Raw genomic sequence first — 21,220 nt, 5'->3', positions numbered from 1 at the left:
GGAAAGAAAGAGTAGTATTTAGATTCTTTCAGTTCTCCCCATCTCTCCAAGAGCAGGGGGGAAGAAGGTGGGGGAGTTAGCAAGAAGCTGCATAGTTCTTACTTACTGGCTGGGTTTAAACCATGACATACAAATGTCACAAGCATGTAACTGAAGTGGAACAGAGATTCCCAGTGGATGATCCCTAACCAAAAACATGAAGTGTGGCCCCAGATGTTCTCAGAGCAGGGCTGACATGTGGCAAGCAAGGTGCATTTTTAAAAGACTTACAGAATAAGACCAAACTTGCTGTCCAAATAACTTTTTTTTTTTAAATAAACTGTTCCCAAGTTCTCTTCCAATCTTTTAAATAGCACAATATTTCCAAAGTCAATAAAACTTTCAAAACCAACACTGATTAAAAAGAGATGTTTGATGATACCTTAAAAAACACACAGAATATGAAATTAATCCCAGTACAATGTTATAATTAGTGAAGAATACCTCCTGAAAATTAAATCCCCACAAAAAAATGTGGGTACTGAAGTTAAAAGCATCAGAAACTTGAAAATACTACCACTCTTTTAACATTTAAAGACAAATCAGAACATTCTTTGGAATCACAAGGTTATTAAAACATGTGAGTTTCTCTCTGGTCTCCACACTGACTTTTCAAATCAGTCTGTGTACGGATTAGGTCTTTGAGCAGTTTAATATCCACTGTTGGAAAATAGTCTCTGACCAGCAGGAGGCTACATTGAACAGGAAAACATTGGCATTCTCTTTTTAGTACTGACTTCTCCCAAAAACTTGAGCACAAGAGAAAACAGCCCTGGTTTAGGAGATACTTATTTGCTCTTCTTTTCTTTTCTAAAATGCATTGTATGTGTACTTCCACTGCAAATTTTTTCATCACTTGTGACAGGCAAGAAAGAAAGGGGAAGAAGAGAGACAGTCTCCTATGGTCTTGCTTGGAGGAACCAACAGCCATAGTGCACTGAACTACTAGCTCTCCTTATTCTTGAAACCAGTTCCCATTGCTGGCAACTTGAAATCGTTTATTAAAGATTTCATTTTTAAGATTAACAGATAACAGATTAGCATGAAATCTGGCGGTGACTATGGTTCTATGTGCATAAAGATTGGTTGGAGTTTCTTTCCCCTTTCAGCATTGGCTGTAGTTCACTGAAAACAAGTCTGGTATTTCTCCATATGTGTCATGAAATGTGAGAGACCTGTCTGACTCGGGTTTGTATCTCCTGTCGACACAAAGGGCAGGTCTCCAGCTGCAAGGCACACTCCATACACAGATCACTGCAGAAGAAAAATCAGTTAAAGGCTTCATTTACAGTGTGAAAAACAACAAAACAAGAAAGAAAAACTCCAAGCACTAAGCAGTTTAGTTACCCTGCTAGGAACACCCAAGTCTTTCAGTGTGGAGATTAGGAATTGCAAGTCAGGTGTTGTGGATCCACAGGCTTTGAGAGGAGCTCCTGCTGCTCAGCATTTTACAGACCCAGCGCCATTGGTCAGGATTACACTTTGTTCATCTGGACACTGGGTCTGGAGAACAGCGGTCCCAGTGCCCTGTGGGGAGCTGTTGCCACTTCTTGTGGACACACACTGGGCACCTCTCTCCTCTTTAACTTTCCAGCATCCAGACCCATGGCAAGACTGCTTCCACGAGTGCTCTAAAAATACTAAGGATTTAGCTGGATTAATTTCCTAGTAGGCTCCTTAAAGGCAGGAAAGTACTATTATGGTATTATACTGCTGTCCCATTTTTAGCTTTTAGAGAAATTTGTGACTTGAGACAATCCATTTGTTAAACATTTAATGAGTATTTGACCATATAATGAAATTTCTGTTCTATTGTGATCTGGATTTCAGAGCACCAGTACTAAACAAGCACTGATCTAGTGGAAGGTATCCCTGCACATGGCAGGGGGGCTAGAACTAGATGAGCTTTAAGGTCCCTTCTAACCCAAACCATTCTAGGGTTCTAAATAAACTTTTGATATCAGGGAATAAAGACTCAGTAGCCCAGGGGTAGCATACGTACGTAGCTGCAGTACTTCCCCAACCCAAGACACACACAGTTAAGGATTAAATCTCAGTTCTATAGTGAGGGGAACAGTGGGAATGCTATGCTTAACTTCTGTTACATCTGGAAGAGGAACGGTTATTTCCTTTGTACTTGGGAGTCAGTCAAGATAAGCAGGGACTGCATCTGATCTCACGTAATCTGAATGTCAAATGCACATTTTCCCTCTTCTTTGGTTTTGGGTTGTTTTTTAAGGTTTTACCTGTGTCCACATGGCCCAAGTTCTGTGTCTGCTACCTCATCACAGCAAAGCGTACAACAGTTCTCTCGGATACTCACTTGCTTCAACAAAGCCAGGCGCCTGTGTCTGAAGGAGAAGACACCCCCCCCCCCCGTTAGTCTGACTCAAAATAATAGATTCACACCTATTCCAACTGTTGCATCAAGACCAGTGCAACACTTGCCTGTGCTACTCAACACTACCACTGATAAACATTGATCATAACTTCCCCCAAAAAAGGCTTAACACACCCAGAGATGTTCAAAACAGTCTTCAACTCCCTATTCTGGTCTGTCAGAAAGGGACAAAGAGGGTGTCAGATTGTAATTTTTCTAGCTCCCACAGCAGAACACTTCAAATAAATTGTTCTTTATTATCTGTGTATTTTTAAGAGTTGTGAAAAAATCCACAAGTAAACCACACAAACCCTTGCATCAACAAAATTCAGAAACCCTACAATGCTGTAACGCAGTTTACTTTAAAAGAATAGAAATTGAAAATAAAACCAACAGCCCAGGGTTGAGTAAAAAAATCCCCCATTTCATGAAATAAGACAGTTCAGATGTGGAAAACACATTACACATCTAAACTGTTCAATGGCAATGTTTCCAAACAGTTCAGGCCCTAAGGCAGGGATGATGCTTGGGTAAACAAAGAACAAGTGTCCCACCTTGAATGGAGTCTTTCAGTGCTATCACATAGTAAACAGGCTCCATCACATGAGACAAAGTTAAAATTAGGCATCAACAGAAAAAGTTTCCCCCACCTTTTAGCACAGTCAAACAACAACACTCCGCTAAAGCTTAAACACTGCAAGAACAGTGCCAGAATGACATCAACAGCAATCACATCTGATCATCAGCACCTCTACTCTGAAAAAAGGCTGAGAGCTGGACTAGTTCAGCCTGGAGAAGGCTCCAGGAAGACCTGAGAGCAACTTTCAGTGACTAAAGGGGCTACAAGAAACCTGGAGAGGGGCTTTAAAGAAGGGCCTGTAGGTACACGGCCCTTGTTCAAAGGGCCTTGTTAAAATCATGGCAGTAGGGCGAAGTTACCAACAACTGGAAAAAGGGAAATAAAAGCCCCATTTTCAATAAAATGAAAACGGATGACCCAGGGAACCAGTCAGTCTCACCTCTGTGCCTGGCAAAATCTTGGAGTAGATTCTCCTGGAAGGCATGCTAAGGCACATGAAAAACAACAAGGTGCTTGGTGACAGCCAGCATGGCTTCACTAAGAGGAAATCCTGCCTGACCTATTTGGTGGCTTTCTACGATGGGGCTACGGAAATGATGGACAGGGGCAGAGCAGTTGAAGCCATCTACCTGAACTTGTGCAAAGCATTCGACACTGTCCCGCATTGACATCCTTGTTTCTTAATTGGAGAGACATCCACTCAGTGGACAAATAACTGGCTGGATGGCAGCACACAAAGAGTTGTGGTCAATGGCTCACTGTCCAGTAGGAGACCAATAATGAGTGGTGTCCCTCAGGGATCAGTGTTGGGACTGGTCTTGTTCAACATCTTTGTTGGTGACATGGACAGTGAGATTGAGTGTGCACTCAGCAAGTTTGCCAATGACACCAATCTGTGCGGTTTGGTTGAGACGCGGGAGGGAAGGGATGCCACCTAGAGGGACCTTGACACGCTTGTGAGGTATACCAATGACAACCTTATGAAGTTTAACCATGCCAAGTGCAAGGTCCTACACCTGGGTCAGGGCAAACCCAGGCACGACTATGTTGGGCAGAGAAGAGATTCAGAGCAGCTCTGCAGAGAAGGACTTGGGGGTGTGGGATGATGATAAACTTAACATGAGCCAGCAGTGTGTGCTCACAGCCCAGAAAGCCAATCATACCCTGGGCTGCATCAAAGGAACGTGACTAGCAGGTCAAAGGAGGTGATCCTGCCCCTCTACTCTGCTCTTGTGAGACCTCACTTGGAGTCTTGTGTGCAGTTCTCGTGTCCTCAACATAAAAAGGACATGGAACTGTTGGAGCAGGTCCAGAGGAGGGTCCATGAGGATGATCAGAGGCCGGAGCACCTCCCGTATGAAGACAGGCTGAGAAAGTTGGGGCTGTTCAGCCTGGAGAAGAGAAAGCTGCGTGGATACCTCATAGCAGCCTTCCAGTATCTGTGATGCAGAGGGTTGACCAATGTACAGGGGGTTAGAGGAATTTGCTTGCCTAGACAAGGTATTGTCTGTTGTAAATGCCTACTAAACAGAACAAAGACACCTAGTCCTATTGATAAGGAAAAGCAGACACCTGGTCCTATTGATAAGGAAAAGTAGCTATTGATAAGGAAAAGCAGAGACATGATTCTATTGATAAGTAGCTATTGATAAGGAAAAGCAGAGGACTGATGGGGGGGGGGAGGAGAAGCAGCGACCAACCAAACCCTAAGGCCATATGTGAAGACTAAAAGGTGACAAGTTCAAAAAGAGGAAGACTCTTGAAGACCCCTACCCACAAGAGGAAGACTCATTTACTTCATCTTGAGACCCCTGCCCATGACCAGAGGGGGCACTGCGCAGGCGCAAAGGGCTTTCTAGGTCATTATAATACGAAGCGGGAATAGAATATGAATATGTATAGGCGTATTGGGCAACCTTGTGACTTTAGAGGATAAATGTAGACGGAAACAACACTGAGACACGCATGACTTTGAGGAATTATTCCCGTGCGCCTCAGCGCTGAATAAAAGCATACCTACTTAACAACTTTTAACAAGTTGTGGAGTCAATCCGTGCATCATCTGAAGGGAGCCTATAGGGATGCTGGTTAGGGACACTTAATGAAGAAGTTCCTTACTGAAGAAGTTCCTTACTGAAGAAGTTCCTTATTGTAAGGGTGGTGAAGCACTGGAATGAGTTGCCCAAGGAAGTTGTGAATGCTCCGTTCCTGGCAGTGTTCAAGGCTGGGTTGGACAGAGCCTTGGGTAACATGATTTAGTGTGAGGTGTCCCTGCCCATGGCAGGGGGTTGGAACTTGATGGTCTTAAGGTCCTATTCTACCCTAACTATTCTATGATTCTATGACATAAAACGGAGGAATGGCATTAACCAGCCAGGGGGGAGACTGAAATGAGATCTTAGGAAGAAGCCCTTAACTGTGAGGGTGGTGGGGCCTTGGCACAGGTTACCCAGAGAAGTTGTGGCTGCCCCATGCATGCCCCTGGCAGTGTTCAAGGCCAGGCTGGACAGGTCTTGAAGCAGCCTGGTCCAGTGGAAGGTCCCCATGCCTGTGGGAGGGGTTTGGAACTGGATGAGCTACGCTTCATTAGGTGCAACAGTTTTCTTTATTTTTCAACTGCAAACATCAGCATCACGTTGTTGTACTTTAATCCAAGTGGCAAATCTGGGGTATGCTATAACCCAGATTACACTATGCACTTTGTACACTGCTTGTGTTCCTGTATATTATTTCATTACTAAAGAATAGTTTTCATTCCTAGCAGAAATTTGGTAACTTAAGGAAAAATATATCCAAAACTGTTCTTACCTGCCTTGATTTATGGTTAGGTGGGAAAGTACTTCCAAATCTGAATAACCTTTGTCAACACTGTCATTCAGAAATACGGAATGTCATGGTTTAGGCACAGCTGGTAATTCAGAACCCCACAACCACTTGCTCACTCTCCCCCGCTCCCAGAGGGATGGGGAGGAGAATTAAAAGAATGTAAATCCCATGGGTAGAGATAGGAACAGCCCAGTAACTAAGGTATAATACAAAACCACTATTACTACCACCAATAATATTGATAACAAAAATAGCAGAGGAAGAGATTATAAAACTAAAAGGGGAAAGGAAAAACAAAACGCAATAAACCCAAGCGATGTACAATGATCACCACCTGCCGAGTGACACCCAGCTCAACCCAAGCAGCTATCTGCCCCTTCAGGGTAACTCCCCCCAATTTTTATACTGGGCATGACATGGTGTGGGATGGAAAACCCCTTTAGCTAGTTTGGGTCAGATGCCCTGCCTCTGCATCCTCTCGGCTTCTTGTGCCCCTCCTCACTGGCAGAGCATGAGACTGAAAAGTCCTTCATCAAGATCAGCATTACTTAACAACAACTAAAAACATCTGCGTGTTATCGGCATTCTTCTCAGGCTAAACTCAAAAACACAAGCACGGCAACAGCTACTAAAAAGGAGAAAAATAACTTAGAGCTGAACCCAGGATAGGATCCACCCCTTATTCCTTACCATTCACATCATACTCAGATCCCATATTTTCAAATACAGCACTGGTGAAACTCTTCTGGTTTCATCATTCTTTGTTGGGGTAACAATTAGAGGAAAGTCAGGGTCAGTCAACACTGACCTGAGGACAGTTCCGCTGCTGCTGCCTTTTCTCATGACTACTCAGGGATGATGACCATGACAGCACATTTTTATATTGGGCATGACATGGTGTGGGATGGAAAAACCCTTTAGCTAGTTCAGGTCAGATGTCCTGCCTCTGCATCCAGGTGGCTTTTGTTACCAAAAGCCAATGTGCATTCCAGTATTTGAAAGCCCCACCACCCACTGCTCTCAGGGTAGTTTTTAACAGCCCATTTTACGGTTCGATTTTCCCAGAGGCTGGTGCATGATAGGGGATGTGATATACCCACTCAATGCCATGCTCTTTGGCCCAAGTGTCTGTAACGCTGTTCCGGAAATGACTCCCACTGTCTGACACAGTTCTCTCTGGGGTACCATTTTGTCATAAGACTTCATTTTCAAGAACCAGAATAGTGTTCTGGGAAGAGGCGAGGAGGACAGCATATGTTTCCAGCCATCCCGTGGTTGCTTCCACCATATCAAGCACATGGTGCCTACCTTGGAGGTTCAGTGGAAATGTGATATAGGCCATCTGCCAGGCCTCCCCATATTTGTACTTCAGCCATCGTACTCCATACCAGAGAGGCTTTAACAGCTTGGCTTACTTAATTACAGCACGCTTCACACTTGTGAATAACCTGGGCAGTAGCATTCATTATTAAGTCCACCCCTCGATCATGAGCCCATCTATATGTTGCATCTTTGCCTTGAAGGCCTGAGGTGTCATGGGCCACTGGGCCAAAACTAATTCAGCCTTATGTCGCCAATCTAAGTCCATCTGAGGCACTTCCACCTTAGTAGCTTTATCCACCTGTTGGTTGTTCTGATGTTCCTCAGTGGCCCGACTCCTGGGTACATGAGCATCTACGTGGTGTACCTTCACCACCAGGTTCCGCACCCAGGCAGCAGTATCTTGTCACAGTGCAGCAGCCCAGATAGGTTTACCTCTGCGTTGTCAGTTGCTCTGCTCCCATTGCTGCAACAACCCCCACAAAGCATTTTCCACCATCCATGACTTAGTATAAAGCACAGGCCATTTTCCTCATTCAGCAATGTCCAAGGCCAGCTGGATGGCTTTCACTTCTGCAGAATGACTTGATTCACCCTCTCCTTTAGCAGTTTCGGCAGCTTGTCCTAGGGGACTCCACACAGCTGCCTTCCATCTCCGATGCTTTCCCACAATACGGCAGGACCCATCAGTAAACAGGGCATACTGTTTTTCACTTTCTGACAATTTATTATATGGTGGGGCCTCTTCAGCATGCATCACCTCCTCCTCTCGTGACATTCCAAAATCTCTGCCCTCTGGCCAGTCCATGATGACTTCCAGAATTCGTGGACAACTGGGATTTCCTATTCGAGCTCGATGTGTAATCAGTGCAGCCCACTTACTCCATGTAACATCAGTTGCATAATGCATACAGGAGACCCTGCCATTGAACATCCAGCCCAGCATGGGAAACTTCAGTGCCAATCACTTCTGAAGCAGCTGCAACACCTTTCATAGGCTGCCAGTACCTCTTTTTCAGTTGGAGAATAGCTTGGCCTCAGATCCTCTGTATCCCTGTGTCCTGGGTTTAGCAGTAGCATTCATTTTTCTCTTTCTTGGTAGCTGGTGCAGTGCTGTGTTTTGACTTTCGGGCTGGGAACAGAGCTGATAAAAATGATGTTTTGGTTTGGCCAAGGACTTTGTGGGCCTCATGCTCTGCCAGGGAGGAGGGAAGCCGGGAGGAAGCAGAGACAGGACACCTGATCCAAACTGACCAAAGAGGTATTCCATACCACAGCACGTCATGCCCAGGTGGTAACTGGGAGTTACCCGGAAGGGCGGGGTGGACTGCAGGGTTGGAGGAGGTATCGGTCGGTGCTTGATCGGGCTGGGGGGCAAGTTATCGGTCGGCTGGTGATGGGGTGTTGTATTCTCTTCCCTTGTTATTTCCTTTATCATTACTATTATTGGTGGCAGCAGTAGTGATTTGTGTTATACCTTAGTTACTAAACTGTTCTTATCTCAACCTGTGGGAGTTGCATTCTTTTTGATTCTCCTCTCCATCCCTCCAGGAGTAGGGGGAGAGCAAGAAGGGGGGGGGGGGACAAGCTGTCTGGCTGGGGTTAAACCACCACACCCTGACTCCAAAAGCCAAGGGGTCGACCTTGATTCTCCCCTGGAGCTTTATGCCAGAGGCTCCAGGTAGTACCATTCTCCCTGGCTGTGGTGTAAAGCACGTATGTCACATCTTGCCCACTTCGGACTGGTCCATACCAGATCTACTGCATGACCTATCTCTTCCCATTTATTTTGTTCAAAGGCATTTTATTGCTCAGTGCCCCATTTGAAATCATTCTTCTTCCAGGGCTTGTGATAGAGAGGGCTTCCAATCAGACTGTAATTTGGGATGTGCATTCTCCAGAACCCCCCAACACCCAAGAATGCTTGTGTTTCTTTCTTATTATTTGGTGGAGACACAGCTGTTATCTTGTGATCACAAGGTTCCCACAGGTATGTACATTCTTTCAGTTCTTCTCCCCATCCCTCTGAGGCTGGACAGTCACAAGTGGCAGGGTGTGTGGCATAGTATGATGTCATGGTTTAAGCCCAGCCAGTAACACAGAACCATGCAGCCTCTTGCTCACTTCCCCCCCTTCTTTCACCCCCCTGCTCCCAGAAGGATGAGGAATTGAAAGCATGTAAATCCCATAGGTTGAGATAAGAACATTCCAGTAACTAAGGTATAATACAAAACTACTACTACTACTACCACCAATAATAATATTGATAAGGGGAAATAACAAGGGGAGAGAATATAAAACCAAAAGGGGAAAAGAAAACATTAAACACAAGTGATGCCCAATAGAATTGCTCATCACCCACTGATTCTCAGACTGACCCGAGCAGTAATCTGGGCCTTCTGGGTGACTCCCCCCAGTTTCTATACTGGGCATGACTTGCCATGGGATGGAATACCCGGTTTTGCTACTTTGGGTCAGGTGTTCTGTCCCTTCTTCCTCACGGTTTCTTGTGCCCCTCCTCACTGGCAGAGCTTGAAATTCAAAGGTCCTTGATCGGGGCAAGCATTACTTAGCAACAACTAAAAACATCGATGTGTTATCAGCACTGTTCTCAGACTGAAGTCAAAAATACGTCACTGCACCAGCTACTAAGAAGGAGAAAAAGTACTGTTACAGCTGAACCCAGAATACCTACTCATTAAATTGCACTCGAGTCTTTTCTAAAGGAGACCTATGGAGCTGTGACCCTGTTAGATTAATGTTGCTATGTACAACATAAAGACTTTGCAACTCTGAAGTGAATAATTTTATTTCTCCATATGCAAACACACTGCATCTAGACAGGAGGATTACCTGGGCAAAATGATCTTCTCTTCTGCTGTCAGAAAGGCATAATCATTAAAAGTACTAAATTTCATTGATGGTGGGTATTTGAAAGGTTTTGCTCCAAAGTTGAACTCACATTGTTGATAGGACATGAAACTAGCTGCAGCAAAAAAGCCAGATCTGCAATATGAGGAACAGACATTTTAGAATGACTTAAACTATAGGAGAGATTTCCAGACATTACTACTATTACCAGACAAAAATATTCCCTGAAATAGAGTCAAGTTCCTTCAATAGGAAGTTCTACAGCTAATTGCAAGAAAAGCATCTAACACACCCAGTTTCAGCTGCAGATGTTCACCTTATTTAGTTCTCAGCTTTTGAATTTACTAACAGAGTTTAGCTGAATTTACTCTGAGTCGGCCAATAAGGGCTGCCTACTCTACAGTTAGGATTAGTCACACTCTAAAAGCAGATACATCCATCTGAACAGTCTACAGCCTGCTCCTCTTCACACTGATCACCTCAGATATCTCCTACAGCACTGGAAAAAATATTTTTCTTCCAAACAGCTGCTGTTTAGCATAGCTGTGTGGAGCAATACCAGCTGCAAGGGACACCTCCACATCCACCACTCCCCTCTGCTTTATTTGAACAGGCAGGAAGCTGGAGAGCTTGCAATGCTCATACACTTGGATGACTTGGATGACAATGCTCATAGACTTGGATGAATCCAGGTCTGAGCACAACAACCATCTGCTCCTTCTTGCCCTTGCAGGATTACCTCAGGACAGCTGTCTTCTTCACAGCCACCTTGTAAAAAACACCACAACTATTGCCTCTTTCAGTTTTATTTACTGAAAGGACCAGAGTTGAGTAATACCTTAAGTTCTAACCAAGTAACAGAATCTGTTGAGTATATAAATGACATAGTCCACATGAAGAACTACAAGTTGAATATACAAGATACTCTTCAACTCTTTAAACTGAACTACTCTTTGCTTGCATCTTGAACTTAATTTTAAGGAGAAAACATTAATGAAATTATTAGCTCAGTATTATTACTTTACATAGTACTGTAATGGTTAGTTAAGCTACACAAGAAGCTTCTTTCTCAAGTATCACACCAGCTTATCTTTCCAGAACTAAAAGGCTGCACTCCTCCATGAGCATCAGAGGAGTTGGCCATGTGTTAATTTTAACAGAGCTGTCAAAATAAGCCTAACACCTTTCTATAATGATACCAAGATACACCGTCCCATGAATACTCAATATGCTACTGCAGGAACTGGCCTCAGTGAGCAGCAGTAAGTAAACATTCTTCAGCACTTGCAGGACTAAGGTGCCGTGCCTTGCCTTGCCTCCCCCCCGATAAAAAAATTCCTCAAGCACTACTAGAAATATGTTCATCTTTGCTACAACCTCATTCTATTTCAGTGCTGTGCTCGTTTGACAGTAGAAAACATCAAGTTAAATCTACTTTGGAAAGTTCAAAGTATTTATTTTAGACCCTGAAATCCACCTGTAAAATGATCTCACTGATTTCTAAGCAACTTTCAATTGGGAAACCTGCTTAGTGATGGCTTCAAGTAAGCAAATACGAATGTACATCTCAAATGGGAAACACTTCATACAATTAAAACAATTATTGTGCAGGTCACTGTCCTTCCAAGTGAGCACATACTTACATAGAAGATGAAAATACTTGCTTCTCAGCAGGAAGCTGGTTTCCATTTAAATAGAAAATCATTTGCTTTTCGTGCAAGTCTAGTAGAAATCCTATTATGTCTCCTTACATGCAAAACAAAGATAAAGATTTCAGTCATTAAATGTCAACAGCTGAAACGGTTATTGTTTTAAGTAACACATATCTCAGTATGAGTTGTCTCACTTAAAAGGAATCGTTTGCAAAAGCATAAGGGAAGAAACACTGATAGACAGAAAAAAGACAGAAAGAAGAAAACAGGAGAAAATAGCAAAATACTAAAATATTTTAGTCTGCCAGAGCAATAATACTGCACAATTGTAGAAGGACTGCAAAGTATTTGCCAAAGCCAGAAAAAAACTGCACTCTGTCTCTCCCTGGCTGTTTACACATGTTGGAGCTATTCTCATAACACATATTTGCTTAAACCTGTTTCTAACACGCTTGTGCTATTTAAGAAGCGTTTTAATTTAGCCATCCTTGGGAGAAGTTTTTAATAGAAGAGAAGGCAGCACAGTTCACACAAGCATGGCATGCACAGACTCCTACCAAGATTTTAAAGCTGAGATCAAAAACAGAACTTTGCTGTCCAAGAATTTAAAGTAAGCAAGACAGTGCGATGCCTCCTTAAAACAAACAAAGAAGTCTAATTCAGAGATCAGGGTTTGGTTGGTTTTTTTTTTTTCCATTCTCTAAAATAACTCTTTCAACCCAGAAGAAAGATTTCAACCCTGTTTTGTAGGATTGCAAACAACTGGACAGAAGCTTTATGATTGAATGTCCATCAATGTTATTTGGTGCTATGATTTGCACTCTGCTCGTTAAAAGAAAAAGCATCTAGCCAACAGATTCTTTTTAAACAGACTGGAGCAAAAGCATGGTGCCCACTTTGTACATTTAAACCACTGCAAATACTAGTAAAGGCACAATAATTATTAAAATTTCGGTATCATTGAGATTAGGCAGTAACTGCTCTGTTCCCACCTACTAACAAAATGCTTTCTAGACACCTGCAAGAGTGTCCTGTGCAGAAATCCAGATCAACAGCAGAAGATGGACTGAGTACCTTCTTTCCAACAGGGATGGGAATGTGGTTTACTTCTGGCATTATACCAAATCAGCTGCCGGCAGCCATCGTAGGCACAGGAATATTCATCATCCCCAATGCCATAACCTTCCTTTAGAAAAAGAGTAAAGCATTTCAGTCTACAGGCAGTCCTCACACAGAAGGGCTCAAGTGTATTTTTATTCAGCTACACTACTCATCCAGAGCAAGAGGGGCTCTCCCACCTACATAGACAATTCTTTCCAACTAGTCTTAAGTTTCATTTCACATCAGAAGGAATCTGTTGGGATAAGGAGGGGGAAAGAAAGGGATATTGTCTCCCAAGTTTCATTCTCTGTGAGCTCAAATCAATCCTGTCTATTAAAATATTTAGAAATCAGAAGGCTAGTACCCAAATAGCTAGGTTAATTTTTTGTATCTTAAAAAGTTAAATAGAACTGTAACTACCCTCTTATCTTGAAGTCCCACTACCAGACCTGTAGTACCTTCCCCCACAAGATATCCCAGTGCCATGAGAATGTACAAAGAGAACAAACCCATCGTCCCTTCACCGGATTTGTTGCATATTGTAGCCCTTTCAGTGCCAACCTCCCTCAGCTTGCGAAGAGGTTATCAAGTGACACTGCCAAGGTCCAAGACAAATGCAAAACTAAAAGTTTCAGAGTGGGAGAAGAATCTGTCACGTAGGAGAGCCCAAACATGCAGCCTAAAAAGCTTGTGCTAAGAATGATTTTTCTGAAGTGCAAATATTAGACAGTGCATCTGATTACACAAGCCTCCAAGTTCTCAAATTAAAGCTAAGCCCAGTTAATGGGTGTTTAATGTCACATTTAAGACTAGTCTTTTTGTTACACATGCTGTAAAGAGCATATGGCTACTCTGATGACTGTGTTTGCAACATACCCAGAAGATAATACCATGTATTTCAGGTACACACCCAATGAGCTTGAAGAACAGCAGCATTTAGCCAACCAGCTGTAGCGACAGAAAAATCCTCCTGCTCAGATGTGACACTTCCTTTTTTCATACCTTGTACAGTAAGCACAGACAGAAAAATGCATCTACACCAAGCTCCTTACCAGTAAGTGTGAAAAATCTTGTCTCTTAGCAGTCTAAAGGCAGACACACAGCCTTTTATTTCAGTTTCCATTACACTCAACATCTACAATGCCTGTGCTCAGGGCAGATAAGTAAGAACCTCCTAGAAATGCAGGACTGGACTGTGGATGTGATGTAGATGTCATACACCAGTAGAGGACAATGCTATTGACATGAATAATTAGGAGAGATAAAGCAAGATGACTGAACTCACAAAGAAGACTGAAGTTAAATGGTAAGAAAAGCTACTCTCCCATTCCTTGGTTTTCTTGCCACTGGTGTTTGTTTCATGTCCTTGATGTATTTCTGTCATACCCCCCACCATCAACATTTACTCACATGGATGTATTTAGCCTATCTTCATATTAGCTTCTGTGTTTGACCCAGCTATAGAATGACTTTTTCCTATAACAATCAGAAATAAGCAGTTTTGCTTATCTCTACATTAAATATATAAATATAATTCTTCTCCTAAATTAAATTCCAAGTAGAAACAGAAAGCCATGCAATTACAACAATAAAGAAGGGCTACAGGTACATTTCTTACTCAAGCTCAGCCAGTAGTAATGTCAATTTAAAATCCCAGCACTGTATTTCCATTGTGGTTAGTGGTGGTAGGCTGGCCACACTCGCCTTCTGTATTGCAATTCTACCTTGCACTTGAATGAACTTTCATTAAAGTTTGGAAGGCTGATCATGTGGGAAGTCCTCCCTAAACTGAAGCAGACAAGTTTTTTGGGTAGTAATCGTTATACTTTCCTAGTATTATGGAAATACTCAAGTAAATTATGATACAGAATACTGAGTTTACAACAGGCATACAGAGCTACTACAAAGACTTCAGAAGAAATAAGTTCTAGTTGCAACTCTACTAATGGTCAAGATTATTCTTTGACTATAGGCTTGGACTTCATGTTTACATGGCACATTTTGCTTTAATGCTAATAAGTACTTGATTTTAATAGTAGAAAGAAGAATACTTAGAATTAAGAATAATATATTAAGTTACCTAGATGACAGGGAGAGGAAAGCAAATTATAAAATAAGACAGTGTACTTATGCTGCATTATCAGAATAAAGGCAAGAAGGGTTTCATGTTTTTGTAATCCTAATTTTTTTAAAAAGGAAGCTGTCACACTCAAAACATACCATATTTCTGTTACCAAGTACATGTACTCACATGATTGAGAAATTTGCTGTCTTTGGTAGCCCATCCTATTTGCATCACTCCTGAAGTAATGACTGTAACTTCATAGTACCAAACTCCAGAATCAATGCAGAATGTACATCTAACACTTTCAAAGGATGAGGCATCACATCGAGCCTACCAAAACCAAACAAAAAATTAAGTTTCTAAAAAATGAGCATTCAAACAAGCCCCTTTCTTCCCTGGATCAAGTTTCTGCATATAGGAATACAACAACATAATTTTAGAGGCACTTCAGGCAGAAAGTGACCTCTCTTTATAGCAAGAATTGTCACACAAACTAGTAGTACGCAAGACTGAGAATTGTTCAGTGTTAAGCCACAAGGGAAAGAAAAAAAAGTAGAAAGTTGACAGAGTCAATTTAAAGAATAAAGACTAAGACAGCCAGGATAGGAAGACCCAAGTTACTGGTTATTGACTCCTGGTATGAAGGACAAAGAGGTATTTGAATGTTAATGCATGAAAACCCATGTATAAGTAGTCAAAAAAGTTCTTAGAAAAAGTAGTGTGGGGGGGAAAGAAAAAAAGCCGCATGGCTGAGACAAAAATCCTGCTATGGGCTTTGCAAGACTAGACAATTAACAATTAGGAATTATATAAATTCCTATATTATTTAAAAATTATTAAAATAATGTTTATTATTATAAATTATTATAGATTAATTATACTTTATGAACAATTTTAGTCAAAATGCATGAAGAGCCAGCTGCCTCCTAAGCAACCTTGGAGAGGGGCTTTGGACAAGGGCCTGTAGGGACAGTATAAGGGGGAATGGCTTTAACCTCTCAGAAGGGAGACTGAAATGAGATCTTAGGCAGCTCTTCCCTGTGAGGGTGCTGAGGCGCTGGCACAGGTTGTCCAGAGAAGCTGTGACTGCCACATCCCTGGCAGCGTTCAAGGCCAGGTTGGACAGGGATCATAACAACCTGGTCTAGTGGAAGTTGTGTCCCTGCCCATGGCAGGGGGATGGAACTGGATGCACTTTAAGGTACTTTCCAACCCAACTAAACCATTCTAGGATCCTCCTCACTCTTCTGAAGTATTGGGGCACAGATACAGGTGTTACTTCAGTGTGAACATTTCTCCAGCTGAGATCAGTATAGTGATGTTAGGACCCTCTGACAAAGCAAAACTTCTATACAAAGCCAGCAGAGAATTTCGATTTATTCCAGGAAATAACAAGAGCAAGTAGCAATCAAAGAGTTAAAAACTGTCTTTTTCTTCAGGCTCCTTTTTAGCTTGGAATCATAAAATTATATCCTACCTCTAATCCATGTGGAGATATCTTCAGGTATTCACTGACATCGTTACTGTTCAGCATAGCCATAATGTTGGTCAAGTCAACCTTCTCATATGTAAATTGCCTGCCTTCTTTTAAAACTGCAAAAGAAAATTTGTTTTAATTACAGCTGCAGCAAACCTTTATTTTAATCATTTCACACGTGGACAATCAATCTCTCCGGGATCCAGTTAATTTTTGGCATGCCTGAATGAGATATTGACATTTTGCCAGCATGAAAACAGCATCACTTCCCATACACTGTGTGCTAAATAGCTGCTAAACAGGAGAGCACAACCTAGACCTCTGAATAGAGCTCCTACAGTCTAGTTTCTACTTTTAGGAAACCCACAGGCAAATGTAAGGCATCCAAGTTCATACCAAGTAGCCACTGCTTCAGGATTTATCACTGTATTTGTATATTCAGCTGGGCAGAGTTCTTTTGATTCACCACAGTGGACAAGATTTTGGTGGTGGGAAAGGAGGGGAAGAAAACAAGAAACCTGAACTGAGCCAAAGCAGCTCCTTCTCCTTGCACCCCCTTTTCAAATGAAAGGATCAGAAGTATTTATCTTGCAGGTGTCAAACTGGTGACACATGCAGAGTAAGATCTCGGATTTGTAAATTAAGACATTTCATACATCCCAAACTTGCTATACACCTATACAGATGTATACTAAACACAACTGACATTGGCCTTTCATAAGCTGGCTAAAGCCCAACAAGATTTACTTAAATTTCCCCAAAAGACATTAGAAACTACAAGGCCTTTAGAGTTACACCCTCCAAATCAAAACTAAACAAGCAAATATGATGATTATTCATCATCCAAAAGGAGAGATCTCAGCAAGTGCTTTCTAAAACACACATCGATTTTGATCACAAGACTGCATCTATACTTTAAAAAGTCCTTAATAATTCTGTGTAACTGTGAACTGCTGGGGTATGATAACAGTAGTGACTGCCACCAGGATGTAATACAGCTGTTCCAGACACAGAGCCGTACTACTCAGCAATTAAGCACACAAGCTGAAGCATGGGTTACAAGAATTACAGTACAAAGAACCATTTTCATTGCAGCTCACATTTGCAGAGTACAAACCACTTCATTTCACAAACATTACCCTTGATGTTATGGTTTAAGCACAGCCGGGAACTCAGAACCATGCAGCGGCTCACACTCGCCACCCCCCTTTCTTTCCTCCCCTCTGCTCCCAGAAGAATGGGGAGAATTAAAAGAATGTGAATTCCATGGGTAGAGATAGGAACAGCCCAGTAACTAAGGTATAATACAAAACCACTATTACTACCACCAATAATATTGATAACAAAAATAGCAGAGGAAGAGATTATAAAACTAAAAGGGGAAAGGAAAAACAAAACGCAATAAACCCAAGCGATGTACAATGATCACCACCTGCCGAGTGACACCCAGCTCAACCCAAGCAGCTATCTGCCCCTTCAGGGTAACTCCCCCCAATTTTTATACTGGGCATGACATGGTGTGGGATGGAAAACCCCTTTAGCTAGTTTGGGTCAGATGTCCTGCCTCTGCATCCTCTCGGCTTCTTGTGCTCCTCCTCACTGGCAGTGCATGAGACGGAAAAGTCCTTGATCAAGATCAGCATTACTTAACAACAACTAAAAACATCTGCGTGTTATCGGCATTCTTCTCAGGCTAAACTCAAAAACACAAGCACGGCAACAGCTACTAAAAAGGAGAAAAATAACTTAGAGCTGAACCCAGGACAGGATCCACCCCTTATTCCTTACCATTCACATCATACTCAGATCCCATATTTTCAAATACAGCACTGGTGAAACTCTTCTGGTTTCATCAAAGTTCATTCTTTGTTGGGGTAACAATTAGAGGAAAGTCAGGGTCAGTCAACACTGACCTGAGGACAGTTCCGCTGCTGCTGCCTTTTCTCATGACTACTCAGGGATGATGACCATGACAGCACATAACTTGTTTTCATAGCCCAGAGTGGTAGAGATAGGCATCTAGCAGGTGGGCTACAGAAGTGTTATATAGCAGGCAAAAGCACATAACTGAGATCACTGGCTGTTTTCCCCCCCTCAATTAAAGCCCCTTCAGGTACAAACCAGAATTAACCATCTTCCCGCATTACCCACCAAGAATATCTGGGTCTCTGACCAAAAGCAATCCCATGAGAGGGTTTGCCTTTACCTGAATCAGGAATAACTCAGACTGCCTCTCCCAGCAGATTTTTAATGTGTACCACAGGAACTTTGTCCTACTCTACATTACATTAAAGTTCTTATTGGGCTGGGCCATCCCTGTTGGCAGATCCCCTAGTGTTGACCAACCAGATGGCTTTTGGCAAATGTGTATCCCAGTGTTTGAAAGCCCCACCACCCACTGCTCTCAGGGTAGTTTTTAACAGCCCATTTTACGGTTCAATTTTCCCAGAGGCTGGTGCATGATAGGGGATGTGATATACTCACTCAATGCCATGATCTTTGGCCCAAGTGTCCGTAACGCTGTTCCGGAAATGACTCCCACTGTCTGACACAGTTCTCTCTGGGGTACCATTTTGTCAAAAGACTTCGTTTTCAAGAACCAGAATAGTGTTCCGGGAAGAGGCGAGGAGGACAGCATATGTTTCCAGCCATCCCGTGGTTGCTTCCACCATATCAAGCACATGGTGCCTACCTTGGAGGTTCAGTGGAAATGTGATATAGGCCATCTGCCAGGCCTTCCCATATTTGTACTTCATCCATCGTACTCCATACCAGAGAGGCTTTAACAGCTTGGCTTACTTAATTACAGCACGCTTCACACTTGTGAATAACCTGGGCAGTAGCATTCATTATTAAGTCCACCCCTCGATCATGAGCCCATCTATATGTTGCATCTTTGCCTTGAAGGCCTGAGGTGTCATGGGCCACTGGGCCAAAACTAATTCAGCCTTATGTCGCCAATCTAAGTCCATCTGAGGCACTTCCACCTTAGTAGCTTTATCCACCTGTTGGTTGTTCTGATGTTCCTCAGTGGCCCGACTCCTGGGTACATGAGCATCTACGTGGTGTACCTTCACCACCAGGTTCCGCACCCAGGCAGCAGTATCTTGTCACAGTGCAGCAGCCCAGATAGGTTTACCTCTGCGTTGTCAGTTGCTCTGCTCCCATTGCTGCAACAACCCCCACAAAGCATTTTCCACCATCCATGACTTAGTATAAAGCACAGGCCATTTTCCTCATTCAGCAATGTCCAAGGCCAGCTGGATGGCTTTCACTTCTGCAGAATGACTTGATTCACCCTCTCCTTTAGCAGTTTCGGCAGCTTGTCCTAGGGGACTCCACACAGCTGCCTTCCATCTCCGATGCTTTCCCACAATACGGCAGGACCCATCAGTAAACAGGGCATACTGTTTTTCACTTTCTGACAATTTATTATATGGTGGGGACTCTTCAGCATGCATCACCTCCTCTTCTGGTGACATTCCAAAATCTCTGCCCTCTGGCCAGTCCATGATGACTTCCAGAATTCGTGGACAACTGGGATTTCCTATTCGAGCTCTATGTGTAATCAGTGCAGCCCACTTACTCCATGTAACATCAATTACGTAATGCATACAGGAGACCCTGCCATTGAACATCCAGCCCAGCATGGGTAACTTCAGTGCCAATCACTTCTGAAGCAGCTGCAACACCTTTCATAGGCTGCCAGTATCTCTTTTTCAGTTGGAGAATAGCTTGGCCTTGGATCCTCTGTATCCCTGACTCCAAAACCCAAGGGGTCGACCCTTGATTCTCCCCTGGAGCTTTCTGCCAGAGGCTCCAGGAAGTACCATTCTCCCTGGCTGTAGTGTAAAGCACGTATGTCACATCTTGCCTGCTTTGGACTGGTCCATCCCAGATCCACTGTATGAACTATCTCCCATTTAATTTGATCAAAGGCTTGTTATTGCTCAGTGGCCCATCTGAAATCATTCTTCTTCCAGGGCATATGATAGAGAGGGTTTCCAATCAGACTGTAATATGGGGCATGCATTCTCCAGAACCACACAACACCCAAGAATTGTTGTATTTCTTTCTTATTAGTTGGTGGAGTGATTTGGAGAAAACTCCAGGAACAAACTTGCCAACAAAGTTTTCAAGCTGACAAGCAGGTATTCTTTATTGCGGCACCAGGAGACACTAGGGATAGCTCCTCCTAACGTGTGTCCCCGTATTGCTATACAAGCCATCCTTATATAGTCCCTGGGCATACATACATATTCATGAGGCCACATATGGATTACATCATTTTCCAGAGTGTTCCCCGCATGCGTACAGAATTGTGGTGGTGGTCTCTGAGGGTCGTTTACTTCCAACAGTCTTCATCACTTCTGGCAGCCTTTGAAGCATGCACAGTAGATGCTCATACCAGTTTAATTGCTTCGTTAGCATCAGAGACATAATAATCCTCCTGTCCTCCAACTTATCAGTTAGTTTAACTGTAGCCCATCCTGAACACATGAGGTTCCCAGATACTCCTTATCCCTGTGTCCTTTTCTTCTAGACTGTTTTTCTTAAAACTATGCAAACTATAACGATTTATCCTGTGAGAACTCTCAGTATGTTCTCTAGCTGTACTCTTTTTTTCTCTATGTATCATGCACCTCAATAATTTTCCATTTCTACTGTTACAAAGCCATCTAACTTAATATTACTTAAAACTGATTCTAAAGGTTTATATATTCCATTTTGTGATTTTGTGCCCCCTTGTTTCAAATTCCTCCCTTTTTCTGTCCTTTTGCAAATTCTTTTGCAACATTTTGTATATTACCATTACCATCAAAAGTCTTTTTGAAATAATATCCCATTTCTACTTGGTGCTTAATTTCATTCCTTTTCCAATCTTCATAATTTATCATAGACCGTTTAC

At 42.7% G+C, this 21,220-nt stretch overlaps 1 protein-coding gene across 1 annotated transcript in view; it reads right to left on the bottom strand.

Moving 5' to 3' along the window:
- Positions 1-550: 550 nt before the first annotated feature.
- Positions 551-21,220, bottom strand: part of LOC133207442 (RING finger and SPRY domain-containing protein 1-like) — a 55,400-nt gene continuing 34,730 nt past the window's right edge. Inside the window, exons 9-15 of the mRNA XM_061344356.1 lie at positions 16,312-16,427; positions 15,021-15,164; positions 12,743-12,854; positions 11,660-11,762; positions 9,999-10,151; positions 2,286-2,390; positions 551-1,293 (exon numbers count right to left, since the gene is read on the bottom strand). Coding sequence (XP_061200340.1) covers positions 1,197-1,293; positions 2,286-2,390; positions 9,999-10,151; positions 11,660-11,762; positions 12,743-12,854; positions 15,021-15,164; positions 16,312-16,427 — 830 coding nt within the window. The 3' untranslated portion in view covers positions 551-1,196. The remainder of the gene's footprint in view (positions 1,294-2,285; positions 2,391-9,998; positions 10,152-11,659; positions 11,763-12,742; positions 12,855-15,020; positions 15,165-16,311; positions 16,428-21,220) is intronic.

Source organism: Neopsephotus bourkii, unplaced genomic scaffold (genome assembly GCF_033783945.1).
Source record: "Neopsephotus bourkii isolate Nb327-2 ecotype Australia unplaced genomic scaffold, CSIRO-AGI_Nbou_v1 NB_211, whole genome shotgun sequence".
In the NCBI taxonomy this organism is placed as follows: domain Eukaryota; kingdom Metazoa; phylum Chordata; class Aves; order Psittaciformes; family Psittacidae; genus Neopsephotus; species Neopsephotus bourkii.
Note: the sequence above shows the minus strand (reverse complement) of the source record. Positions and strands in the feature narration are given on the sequence as shown.